Raw genomic sequence first — 14,192 nt, forward strand, 5'->3', positions numbered from 1 at the left:
ATACAATGATTCTTTCTGCACTTAAAGAGCCCTGAGTCGACTCTAGATGCACCAGGTTACAAAGAGTGAGAATGAATAACAAACCTTACCTCTCTCCGCTAAACACTTGTAAATATACTAGACACTTTGGGGCCAATTCATCAATGTTTCACACAATGTAAAGCAGCAAGACGCTGCGCTGCGATGCGTGGAAGGGAGAGGGCTGGAATGTGCCATATTCAACATTATATGGTGCATTCCTGTCCTCTTCTTGCACTGTCACACAATCTGCTGTCTTGCACCAATGAAGGCACTCGTGTGCCATGGTGCAGAGGTGTCTGTGATGTAGGCCGGATTGTTTTTTTTTGCAGTAAGGGGCACCTTTCTGCATAGAAATGATCCTGGATACAACAAGGAGAAATAAAGATATTTCTCCTTGTTGTGACTCTGGTGGGAAAACGTACAATTCTGATGCATTCCTAAGTCTACCAGTGTTGGTAAATCTGAGAATGAGTCAGAGTGCATGTGTGAAAGCATGGGAGAACCCATGCTCAAGCCAAGTTATGTCTCCACCATGCAGTGTAACGCAAGGCAGCGATTTTCCAAGCTATGCAGGGAGGCCTTGTGTGGCTTGGTAAATCTGAATCTGGGTTTTGTGTAGCCCTGTGTTGCAGCACGTGGCACAAGGGCAACGCAAATCGTTGATAAATATAGCCCATACACTGCTCTAGAGGAAGGCTTAAAATTGCTACACTTATTATGAGGTTCTATGCTCTTGAAATTCCTACACAGAAACTAAAGACTTTAGGCAACCTAGGCTGAAATCTGAAGTGTGTGCTGCGGAGTTTGAAGAATTGACTAGGAAGTGTCAAGCATGTCAGAACATAGCATTTTTCTATTAAAAAAACTCAGTGCTGTGATTTTTGTCTGATGTGTGAACCGTGTTTTGTCTCATGTGAGTCGTTCTTAGGATATTTTATTTTTATGTAGGAAACGACAACCACAAGGAGTCGGGAAATAATCCCTTGATGTTGGGGCTCAGGGAAACATCAAGCAAAACCACTTATGAGGAGAACGACGAGAGATACATGTGGAACAGGAGAGACCTCCATGCCCTTTGTTTTCCTGACCAAGGCATGCGCAAGGTGAGTAGTACGATCCTCTTTCACAGCTTCTCAGCCTTTTCTTCGTCAGGAGTCACTAGCTTTGCAGTGCGACCATTAGAGCACAAATTCCTTTACCATGCAGGTCTTTACCACACATATACCTTTACAATGCATTCCATTACAGCGAAAATGCAAGTATTACTCAGATAAGTATAAAGATATATATATATATATATATATATATATATATATTTATTACCTTATCGATCCCCTAAATCTTAAACTCAACCCTGAAGATTATAAAAATACCCGTGCCACCCAAATACCCTTGCCCACACTAAACCCTAAAAAATATCCTTGCCACCCAACCCAAATACCCATACCAAACGTAAACCCTAACAAATAACTGTGTCATTTGAGATGTCATCAGTGATGTCATCAGTGATCTCACTGACCATGTCATGAATGATGTAATATGTGACATCATCAGCAGTGGATTGCGGGCGCACGAGTTATAGTGAGTACAACTAACTATAACGTAGGAATTTCAAAGGTTTTGTACGAGTGAAATGTACAGCCCTGAAACCTATGGTTTTTTCAGTGAATTTCGAAGGATTTTTAAATGCTAATTCCTAACTATAACATGTCTGAAACGTATGTTTTTTTCAGTGAATTTCGAAGGTTTTTAAATGATCATTTTTAAATGTAATAATAGTTATATGTATTTGATACTGATTTTCTACAGTTTTTTAACTGTTTATTTTTACATACTTTTTTTAAAATTACATATGGAATGGAAATAAAAATGTTTTTTAAAATATTGAAACTGAAATATTGTTTTTTTTGTTGAATGTATAAGTGTGTTGGTTAGTTAGGGGACTGCATGTATAGTGGATAGGGGTTTGAGGCAGTCCATCTGCTAATGCCTGGCTCGCTGCATGAGTACTTGGATACTGACCGAATGATTAGAGCACTGCAAGGAGAGTGCCTGGGTGAATTTATAAGTGTTAGAATTGCTTTTCAGGATCAGTACTGGGCTCAAAGATGCAGCACTGAGGTCTCTCCTGATAACAGGTGAGTAAATCGTAATTTGTAGTACGGCTGATTTTAGAGGAATATTCTAAAGTTCCAAAACTCCACACTTAGAAGAATTTCCAAGTGAAACCAGTCAATGTTAGCCTATGGAAGGAAATTCAAGTTACTGGTAAGTACGGTTAGAATTACTTTCCAGGATCAGTACTGGGCTCAAAGATGCAGCACTGAGGTCTCTCAAGGTTCATGGGAGTACTATTAAACAGGAACAGGGGTGGGAGCACACCGCTTCACCTCCCAGCAAGGTTCGCCCTGGCATTGTGGTAAATGCAGTTTCAGTTACTTGCTTGCTTCAAGAGTGTTCGAGTGTTTCGCCACAGTTGGCGCAGATAGTGCTGATCTCTAGGCATGTGTTTCTGGTTATTTAACCGTCATCAGTAGAGATTACAGTCTTTCAAATTTGGGATTTGCTGAGTAGGCTACCAACATATTTCTCAGGTCAGGTACCTCTCACAGGCATGCGGGTGCTTCATCCACGAGCTCGTCAGCTCAATGACTTAAGGGAGTACTATTAAACAGGAACAGGGGTGGGAGCACACCGCTTCACATCCCAGCAAGGTTCGCCCCTGGCATTGTGGTAAATGCAGTTTCAGTTACTTGCTTGCTTCAAGAGTGTTCAAGTGTTTCGCCATAGTTGGCGCAGATAGTGCTGATCTCTAGACACGTGTTTCTGGTTCTTTAACCATCATCAGTAGAGATTACAGTCTTTGAAATTTGGGGTTTGATGAGTAGGCTGCCAACATCTTTCTCAGGTCAGGTACCTCTCACAGGCATGCGGGTGCTTCATCCACGATCTCGTCAGCTAAATGACTCACGGCAGTACTATTAAACAGGAACAGGGGTGGGAGCACACCGCTTCACCTCCCAGCAAGGTTCACCCCTACCATTGTGGTAAATGCAGTTTCGGTTACTTGCTTGCTTCAAGAGTGTTCGAGTGTATCGCCACAGTTGGCACAGATAGTGCTGATTTCTAGACACGTGTTTCTGGTTCTTTAACCGCCATCAGTTGAGATTACAGTCTTTAAAATGTTGGGTTTGCTGAGTAGGCTGCCAACATCTTTCTCAGGTCAGGTACTTCTCACATGCATGCAGGTGCTTCATCCATGAGCTCGTCAGCTCAATGACTCACGGGAGTACTATTAAATAGGAACAGGGTTGGGAGCACACCGCTTCACCTCCCAGCAAGGTTCGCCCCTGGCATTGTGGTAAATACAGTTTCGGTTACTTGCTTGCTTCAAGAGTGTTTGAATGTTTCACCAAAGTTGGTGCAGATAGTGCTGATCTCTTGACCCCTGTTTCTGGTTCTTTAACCGTCATCAGTTGAGATTACAGTCTTTGAAATTTGGGGTTTGCTGAGTAGGCTGCCAACATCTTTCTCAGGTCAGGTACCTCTCACAGGCATGCAGGTGCTTCATCCACGAACTCGTCAGCTCAATGACTCATGGGAGTACTATTAAACAGGAACAGGGTTGGGAGCACACTGCTTCACCTCCTAGCAAAGTTCGCCACTGGCATTGTGGTAAATGCAGTTTCAGTTGCTTGCTTCAAGAGTGTTCGAGTGTTTCGCCACAGTTGGCGCAGATAGTGCTGATCTCTAGACACGTGTTTCTGGTTCTTTAACCATCATCAGTAGAGATTACAGTCTTTCAAATGTGAGGTTAGCTGAGTAGGCTGCCAACATCTTTCTCAGGTCAGGTACCTCTCAAAGGCATGCAGGTGCTTCATCCACGAGCTTGTCAGCTCAATGATTCATGGGAGCACTATTAAGCAGGAAGAGGGGTGGGAGCACACCGCTTCACCTCCCAGAAAGTGTCACCCCTAACATTGTGGTAAATGCAGTTTCGGTTACTTGCTTGCTTCAAGAGTGTTCGAGTGTTTCGTCACAGTTGGCGCAGATAGTGCTGATCTCTAGACACGTGTTTCTGGTTCTTTAACCGTCATCAGTAGAGATTACAGTCTTTGAAATTTGGAGTTTGCTGAGTAGGCTGCCAACATCTTTCTCAGGGCAGGTACCTCTCACAGGCATGCGTGTGCTTCATCCACGAACTCGTCAGCTCAATGACTCACAGGAGTATTATTAAACAGGAAGAGGGGTGGGAGCACACTGCTTCCCTCTCAGCAAGGTTCGCCCCTGGCATTGTTGTAAATGCAGTTTAAGTTACTTGCTTGCTTCAAGAGTGTTCGAGTATTTCGCCACAGTTGGCACAGATAGTGCTGATTTCTAGAGACATGTTTCTGGTTCTTTAACCGTCATCAGTTGAGATTACAGTCTTTAAAATTTTGGGTTTGCTGAGTAGGCTGCCAACATGTTTCTCAGGTCAGGTACCTCTCACAGGCATGTGGGTGCTTCATCCACTAGCTCGTCAGCTCAATGACGCATGGGAGTACTATTAAATAGGAACAGGGTTGGGAGCACACCGCTTCACCTCCCAGCAAGGTTCGCCCCTGGCATTGTTGTAAATACAGTTTCGGTTACTTTCTTGCTTCAAGATTGTTTGAGTGTTTCGCCAAAGTTGGCGCAGATAGTGCTGATCTCTAGACATGTGCTTCTGGTTCTTTAACCGTCATCAGTAGAGATTACAGTCTTTGAAATTTGGGGTTTGCTGAGTAGGCTGCCAACATTTTTCTCAGGTCAGGTACCTCTCACAGGCATGTAGATGCTTCATCCACGAGCTCGTCAGCTCAATGACTCATGGAGTACTATTAAACAGGAACAGGAGGGGGAGCACACCGCTTCACCTCCCAGCAAGGTTCACCCCTGGCATTGTGGTAAATGCAGTTTTGGTTACTTGCTTGCTTCAAGAGTGTTCGACTGTTTCGCCACAGTTGGCGCAGATAGTGCTGATCTCTAGGCACGTGTTTCTGGTTCTTTAACCATCATCAGTACAGATTACAGTCTTTGAAATTTGGAGTTTGCTGAGTAGGCTGCCATCATCTTTCTCAGGGCAGGTTCCTCTCACAGGCATGCGGGTGCTTCATCCACAAGCTCGTCAGCTCAATTACTCACGGGAGTAGTATTAAACAGGAACAGGGTTGGGAGCACACCGCTTCACCTCCCAGCAAGGTTCTCCCCTGGCATTGTGGTAAATGCAGTTTCAGTTGCTTGCTTCAAGAGTGTTTGAGTGTTTCGCCACAGTTGGCGCAGATAGTGCTGATCTCTAGACACATTTTTCTGGTTCTTTAACCGTCATCAGTAGCGATTACAGTCTTTCAAATGTGAGGTTTGCTGAGTAGGCTGCCAACATCTTTGTCAGGTCAGGTACCTCTCACAGGCATGCGGGTGCTTCATCCACGAGCTCGTCAGCTCAATGATTCACGGGAGTACTATTAAGCAGCAACAGGGGTGGGAGCACACCGCTTCACCTCCCAGCAAAGTTCGCCCCTGGCATTGTGGTAAATGCAGTTTCAGTTACTTGCTTGCTTCAAGAGTGTTCGAGTGTTTCGCCACAGTTGGCGCAGATAGTGCTGATCTCTAGACACGTGTTTCTGGTTCTTTAACCGTCATCAGTAGAGATTACAGTCTTTCAAATGTGAGGTTTGCTGAGTAGGCTGCCAACATCTTTCTCAGGTCAGGTACCTCTCACCGGCATGCGGGTGCTTCATCCACGAGCTCGTCAGCTCAATGATTCACGGGAGTACTATAAAGCAGGAACAGGGGTGGGAGCACACTGCTTCACCTCCCAGAAAGGTTCACCCCTGACATTGTGGTAAATGCAGTTTTGGTTACTTGCTTGCTTCAAGAGTGTTCGAGTGTTTCGCCACAGTTGGCGCAGACAGTGCTGATCTCTAGACACGTGTTTCTGATTCTTTAACCGTCATCAGTAGAGATTAAAGTCAATGGGGGTTTGCTGAGTAGGCTGCCAACATCTTTCTCAGGTCAGGTACCTCTCACAGGCATGCAGGAGTTTCATTCACGAGCTCGTCAGCTCAATGACTCACGGGAGTACTATGAAACAGGAACAGGGGAGGGAGCACACCGCTTCAGCTCCCAGCAGTTTCAGTTACATGTTTGCTTCAAGAGTGTTTGAGTGTTTCGCCACAGTTGGCGCAGATAGTGCTGATCTCTAGACACGTGTTTCTGGTTCTTTAACCGTCATCAGTAGAGATTACAGTCTTTTAAATGTGAGGTTTGCTGAGTAGGCTGCCAACATCTTTCTCAGGTCAGGTACCTCTCACAGGCATGCATGTGCTTCATCCACAAACTCATCAGCTCAATGATTCACGGGAGTACTATCAAGCAGGAACAGGGGTGGGAGCACACCACTTTACCTCTCAGCAAGGTTCGCCCCTGGCATTGTGGTAAATGCAGTTTCGGTTACTTGCTTGCTTCAAGAGTGTTCGAGTGTTTCGTCACAGTTGGCGCAGATAGTGCTGATCTCTAGACACGTGTTTCTGGTTCTTTAACCGTCATCAGTAGAGATTACAGTCTTTGAAATTTGGAGTTTGCTGAGTAGGCTGCCAACATCTTTCTCAGGGCAGGTACCTCTCACAGGCATGCGTGTGCTTCATCCACGAACTCGTCAGCTCAATGACTCACAGGAGTATTATTAAACAGGAAGAGGGGTGGGAGCACACTGCTTCCCTCTCAGCAAGGTTCGCCCCTGGCATTGTTGTAAATGCAGTTTAAGTTACTTGCTTGCTTCAAGAGTGTTCGAGTATTTCGCCACAGTTGGCACAGATAGTGCTGATTTCTAGAGACATGTTTCTGGTTCTTTAACCGTCATCAGTTGAGATTACAGTCTTTAAAATTTTGGGTTTGCTGAGTAGGCTGCCAACATGTTTCTCAGGTCAGGTACCTCTCACAGGCATGTGGGTGCTTCATCCACTAGCTCGTCAGCTCAATGACGCATGGGAGTACTATTAAATAGGAACAGGGTTGGGAGCACACCGCTTCACCTCCCAGCAAGGTTCGCCCCTGGCATTGTTGTAAATACAGTTTCGGTTACTTTCTTGCTTCAAGATTGTTTGAGTGTTTCGCCAAAGTTGGCGCAGATAGTGCTGATCTCTAGACATGTGCTTCTGGTTCTTTAACCGTCATCAGTAGAGATTACAGTCTTTGAAATTTGGGGTTTGCTGAGTAGGCTGCCAACATTTTTCTCAGGTCAGGTACCTCTCACAGGCATGTAGATGCTTCATCCACGAGCTCGTCAGCTCAATGACTCATGGAGTACTATTAAACAGGAACAGGAGGGGGAGCACACCGCTTCACCTCCCAGCAAGGTTCACCCCTGGCATTGTGGTAAATGCAGTTTTGGTTACTTGCTTGCTTCAAGAGTGTTCGACTGTTTCGCCACAGTTGGCGCAGATACTGCTGATCTCTAGGCACGTGTTTCTGGTTCTTTAACCATCATCAGTACAGATTACAGTCTTTGAAATTTGGAGTTTGCTGAGTAGGCTGCCATCATCTTTCTCAGGGCAGGTTCCTCTCACAGGCATGCGGGTGCTTCATCCACAAGCTCGTCAGCTCAATTACTCACGGGAGTAGTATTAAACAGGAACAGGGTTGGGAGCACACCGCTTCACCTCCCAGCAAGGTTCTCCCCTGGCATTGTGGTAAATGCAGTTTCAGTTGCTTGCTTCAAGAGTGTTTGAGTGTTTCGCCACAGTTGGCGCAGATAGTGCTGATCTCTAGACACATTTTTCTGGTTCTTTAACCGTCATCAGTAGCGATTACAGTCTTTCAAATGTGAGGTTTGCTGAGTAGGCTGCCAACATCTTTGTCAGGTCAGGTACCTCTCACAGGCATGCGGGTGCTTCATCCACGAGCTCGTCAGCTCAATGATTCACGGGAGTACTATTAAGCAGCAACAGGGGTGGGAGCACACCGCTTCACCTCCCAGCAAAGTTCGCCCCTGGCATTGTGGTAAATGCAGTTTCAGTTACTTGCTTGCTTCAAGAGTGTTCGAGTGTTTCGCCACAGTTGGCGCAGATAGTGCTGATCTCTAGACACGTGTTTCTGGTTCTTTAACCGTCATCAGTAGAGATTACAGTCTTTCAAATGTGAGGTTTGCTGAGTAGGCTGCCAACATCTTTCTCAGGTCAGGTACCTCTCACCGGCATGCGGGTGCTTCATCCACGAGCTCGTCAGCTCAATGATTCACGGGAGTACTATAAAGCAGGAACAGGGGTGGGAGCACACTGCTTCACCTCCCAGAAAGGTTCACCCCTGACATTGTGGTAAATGCAGTTTTGGTTACTTGCTTGCTTCAAGAGTGTTCGAGTGTTTCGCCACAGTTGGCGCAGACAGTGCTGATCTCTAGACACGTGTTTCTGATTCTTTAACCGTCATCAGTAGAGATTAAAGTCAATGGGGGTTTGCTGAGTAGGCTGCCAACATCTTTCTCAGGTCAGGTACCTCTCACAGGCATGCAGGAGTTTCATTCACGAGCTCGTCAGCTCAATGACTCACGGGAGTACTATGAAACAGGAACAGGGGAGGGAGCACACCGCTTCAGCTCCCAGCAGTTTCAGTTACATGTTTGCTTCAAGAGTGTTTGAGTGTTTCGCCACAGTTGGCGCAGATAGTGCTGATCTCTAGACACGTGTTTCTGGTTCTTTAACCGTCATCAGTAGAGATTACAGTCTTTTAAATGTGAGGTTTGCTGAGTAGGCTGCCAACATCTTTCTCAGGTCAGGTACCTCTCACAGGCATGCATGTGCTTCATCCACAAACTCATCAGCTCAATGATTCACGGGAGTACTATCAAGCAGGAACAGGGGTGGGAGCACACCACTTTACCTCTCAGCAAGGTTCGCCCCTGGCATTGTGGTAAATGCAGTTTCAGTTACTTGCTAAAAGAGTGTTCGAGTGTTTCGCCACAGTTGGCGCAGATAGTGCTAATCTCTAGACACGTGATTCTGGTTTTTAACCGTCATCAGTAGAGATTAGTCTTTCAAATGTTGGGCTTGCTGAGTAGGCTGTCAACATCTTTCTCAGGTCAGGTACCTCTCACAGACATGCGGGTGCTTCATCCACGAGCTGGTCAGCTCAATGACTCACGGGAGTACTATTAAACAGGAACAGGGGTGGGAGCACACAGCTTCAGCTCCCAGCAAGTTTCGCCCCTGGCATTGTGGTAAATACGATTTCGGAAACTTGCTTGCTTCAAGATTGTTTGAGTGTTTCGCCAAAGTTGGCACAGATAGTGCTGATCTCTAGACACGTGTTTCTGGTTCTTTAACCGTCATCAGTAGAGATTACAGTCTTTCAAATGTCAGGATTGCTGAGTAGGCTGCCAACATCTTTCTCAGGTCAGGTACCTCTCAAAGGCATGTGGGTGCTTCATCCACAAGCTCGTCAGCTCAATGATTCATGGGAGTACTATTAAGCAGGAAGAGGGGTGGGAGCACACCGCTTCACCTCCCAGAAAGTTTCACCCCTAACATTGTGGTAAATGCATTTTCGGTTCCTTGCTTGCTTCAAGAGTGTTCGAGTGTTTCGTCACAGTTGGCGCAGATAGTGCTAATCTCTAGACACGTGTTTCTGGTTCTTTAACCGTCATCAGTAGAGATTACAGTCTTTGAAATTTGAAGTTTGCTGAGTAGGCTGCCAACATCTTTCTCAGGGCAGGTACCTCTCACAGGCATGCGTGTGCTTCATCCACGAGCTCGTCAGCTCAATGACTCACAGGAGTATTATTAAACAGGAAGAGGGGTGGGAGCACACTGCTTCACCTCTCAGCAAGGTTCGCCCCTGGCATTGTGGTAAATGCAGTTTCGGTTACTTGCTTGCTTCAAGAGTGTTCGACTGTTTCGCCACAGTTGGCGCAGATAGTGCTGATCTCTAGACACGTGTTTCTGGTTCTTTACCCGTCATCAGTTGAGATTACAGTCTTTGAAATTTGGAGTTTGCTGAGTAGGCTGCCAACATCTTTCTCAGGTCAGGTACCTCTCACAGGCATGCAGGTGCTTCGCACAAACTCGTCAGCTCAATGACTCATGGGAGTACTATTAAACAGGAACAGGGTTGGGAGCACACCGCTTCACATCCCAGCAAGGTTCACCCCTGGCATTGTGGTAAATACAGTTTCGGTTACTTGCTTGCTTCAAGATTGTTTGAGTGTTTCGCCACAGTTGGCACAGATAGTGCTGATCTCTAGACACATTTTTCTGGTTCTTTAACTGTCATCAGTAGAGATTACAGTCTTATAAATGTGAGGTTTGCTGAGTAGGCTGCCAACATCTTTCTCAGGTCAGGTACCTCTCACAGGCATGCGGGTGCTTCATCCACGAACTCATCAGCTCAATGATTCACGAAGGTACTATTAAGCAGAAACAGGGGTGGGAGCACACCATTTCACCTCTCAGCAAGGTTCACCCCTGGCATTGTGGTAAATGCAGTTTCAGTTACTTGCCTGCTTCAAGAGTGTTCGAGTGTTTCGTCACAGTTGTCGCAGATAGTGCTGATCTCTAGACACGTGATTCTGGTTTTTAACCGTCATCAGTAGAGATTACAGTCTTTCAAATGTCGGGCTTGCTGAGTAGGCTGTCAACATCTTTCTCAGGTCAGGTACCTCTCACAGACATGCGGGTGCTTCATCCACAAGCTCGTCAGCTCAATGATTCATGGGAGCACTATTAAACAGGAACAGGGGTGGGAGCACACCGCTTCAGCTCCCAGCAAGGTTCACCCCTGGCATTGTGGTAAATGCAGTTTCAGTTGCTTGCTTCAAGAGTGTTCGAGTGTTTTGCCACAGTTGGTGCAGATAGTGCTGATCTCTAGACACGTGTTTCTGGTTCTTTAACCGTCATCAGTAGAGATTACAGTCTTTGAAATTTGGGGTTTGCTGAGTAGGCTGTCAACATCTTTCTCAGGTCAGGTACCTCTCACAGGCATGCGGGTGCTTCATCCACGAGCTCGTTGGTTCAATGACTCACAGGAGTACTTTTAAACAGGAACAGGGGTGGGAGCACACCGCTTCACCTCCCAGCAGAGTTCGCCCCTGGCTTTGTGGTAAATGCAGTTTCGGTTACTTGCTTGCTTCAAGAGTGTTCGAGAGTTTCACCAAATTTGGCGCAGATAGTGCTGATCTCTAGACACGTGTTTCTGGTTCTTTAACCGTCATCAGTAGAGAATACAGTCTTTCAAATGTGAGGTTTGCTGAGTAGGCTGCCAACATCTTTCTCAGGTCAGGTTCCTCTCACAGGCAGGCGGGTGCTTCATCCACGAGCTCGTCAGCTCAATGATTCACGGGAGTACTATTCAGGAGGAACAGGGGTGGGAGCACATCGCGTCACCTCCCAGAAAGGTTCACCCCTAGCATTGTGTTAAATGCAGTTTCGGTTACTTGCTTGCTTCAAGAGTGTTCGAGTGTTTCGCCACAGTTGGCGCAGATAGTGCTGATCTCTAGACACGTGTTTCTGGTTCTTTAACCGTCATTAGTAGAGATTACAGTCAATGGGGGTTTGCTGAGTAGGCTGCCAACATCTTTCTCACGTCAGGTACCTCTCACAGGCATGTGGGTGCTTCATCCACGAGCTCGTCAGCTCAATGACTCACGGGAGTACTATTAAACAGGAACAGGAGTGGGAGCACACCGCTACACCTCCCAGCAAAGTTTGCCCCTGTCATTGTGGTAAATGCAGTTTCAGTTACTTGCTTGCTTCAAGAGTGTTCGAGTGTTTCGCCACAGTTGGCGCAGATAGTGGTGATCTCTAGACACGTGTTTCTGGTTATTTAACCGTCATCAGTAGAGATTACAGTGTTTCAAATTTGGGGTTTGCTTAGTAGGCTGCCAACATCTTTGTCAGGTCAGGTACCTCTCACAGGCATGCGGGTGCTTCATTCACGAGCTCGTCAGCTCAATGAGTCATGGGAGTACTATTAAATAGGAACAGGGTTGGTAGCACACCGCTTCACCTCCCAGCAAGGTTCACCCCTGGCATTGTGGTAAATACAGTTGTGGTTACTTGCTTGCTTCAAGAGTGTTTGAGTGTTTCGCCAAAGTTGGCGCAGATAGTGCTGATGTCTAGACATGTGTTTCTGGTTCTTTAACCGTCATCAGTAGAGATTACAGTCTATGAAATTTGGAGTTTGCTGAGTAGGCTGCCAACATCTTTCTCAGGTCAGGTACCTCTCACAGGCATGCGGGTGCTTCATCCACATTAACATAAAAGAAACATTCGTACTCGCAACATTAAATCTACGGTGGTAGTGCATTTCAACACTTTGAATCATAACCTTAGCCAACTCAGGCTTTTGGTACTTGAACAGATTCCCTTTTTAAAAGGCCGTAACAACACATGCAATTCATGTTGCAGAAGGAGATCTACTGGATCAATCGTATTGACACCATCAGCCTCAGGGGGCTCAATGAATGTTATGACTTTAACTGTTTCCCCTGATTTGTCAATGAGTATTTTGATTGAAACTGTGTTCTTTGACCATTGTAAATAATATGCATTAGCTGAGGGTTTGACCTTTATTTTACTTTGTTAAACACATGGATTTACCAGTTTGCAGGTACTGTTTCCAATTGTACATATGAAAGTTAAACTGGGAGCACTCCGCTTTGGTTACCTTAGATGACTTTTGTATATATGGAGGCACATACTGTTTTCGGTTACATCTTTGATCGTAAGTCTATGTTTATAAGTTACATGCTTAATCCTTGATCTACATATTCTCATTTTATTTCACTACCATGACAGGAGCTGTCACATTCCGTTCGTTTTTTCTCGCAGTTAGACTACGAGTCTTTCTTTCATTTTGTTCACTGGTGTAGTTCGTCGAGCCTAACACTGTATACGCAAGTGGTCGGGTAGTTTAACCCGGTATCTACAAATCTAGGAGTCACTGTTAATTTTATCTCACTGGTTTGGTATCCCGGTCTGTTTAGTTTCCGGGTTACACGTTGGAATTGATTACGTGTCTTACTTACAGTTCCGGGGGAATAGAGCCGGGATAACAACCGTGGAAGCATAGCGAGTTCTCGTTTCACGTATTCACCAAGACGCTCTAAAGTAAGTGCACTTTGATAATTATAGGACCTTTCAATTCAATAAATTGTGGACTGTGTTTAATGCTCTCCACATTTCCGTTCTCAGCTCTACATTTGTAGTACAGAGGCCCGTGTCAGTTACTTGAGTCAAGTTTCCACCATGCCTTAGTACTTTGCATGGACTGTTTTCTGTGCACGTTTTGGGTTCCACTGATGATTTCTTACGATGATTACTCTAGCAATTTTAGATATCACTTTAAACACAGCACGTTCAGGCTCTTCCGTATCCTTATCTTTCATGTAATGATTGCCATTCTTTTACACACACCGAGGTGTTATTTCTGGTACATTTTGGTTCCACTCATGACTTCTTACGATGATTACTCTAGCAATTTCAGATATCTGTTTTCTCTGTAATGATTGCCGTTCTTTTACATACACCGAGGTATTTTTCTGGTTTCGCTTTTGCGCCCTTTTCACAGTGGCACTGACAGGTTACTTGTGGATATCATATGAGCATGTACACAACCCTATAAATGTCACCTTATTACCATGAAATAACAGCATATTAGCGCACAGTGGTGATACCCTGTTTCCTCTATTCTTTAGTCTACAGCCCCTGAAGAAGGGCATCTGTGCCTAAAATGCATTGGGCGTAACTAAATCGTTTGGTTTATGATCACTGTTATTATGACTAAAATAATAATGGAATTGATGAGGAATTCAAGAATCATTTTAAAAAGATGAATAAAATTATGAAGCATCAATGAAGTTTTCTGAAAAGAAGTTTGTTTACTTGTGGAATAAAGTACTGAATATTATTTCGGGTGCACAAGGGAGACACTCCCCTTGTTCCAACGAGAGTGCTTTTTAGATCACAAATCTACACTGTCATCTTACTGCTTGAGGGGCTCTGCACTGAACCGAAAAACAACAACCAGCAAAAAACAATTTACAACGGCATCAACTCTCCTCTAATTCAATGCATATCTATGCATTGTAGCATTCGAAGGACCACCTCCACATCATTTCTATCCTGCAAGCTTCCCAGGCCCTCTTCCCCACTTTTGTTGCT

At 45.3% G+C, this 14,192-nt stretch overlaps 1 protein-coding gene across 2 annotated transcripts in view; it reads left to right on the forward strand.

The window, feature by feature from the left end:
* The window catches only part of LOC146867094 (uncharacterized), a 786,406-nt gene that overhangs the window by 624,792 nt on the left and 147,422 nt on the right, over positions 1-14,192 (forward strand). For both annotated transcript variants that reach the window (XM_085603528.1, XM_085603529.1), the window contains one exon: positions 970-1,124. In XM_085603528.1, coding sequence (XP_085459654.1) covers positions 970-1,124 — 155 coding nt within the window. The remainder of the gene's footprint in view (positions 1-969; positions 1,125-14,192) is intronic.

The sequence above is a fragment of the Triturus cristatus genome, chromosome 1_2 (assembly GCF_964204655.1).
Source record: "Triturus cristatus chromosome 1_2, aTriCri1.1, whole genome shotgun sequence".
NCBI classification, from domain to species: Eukaryota; Metazoa; Chordata; class Amphibia; order Caudata; family Salamandridae; genus Triturus; species Triturus cristatus.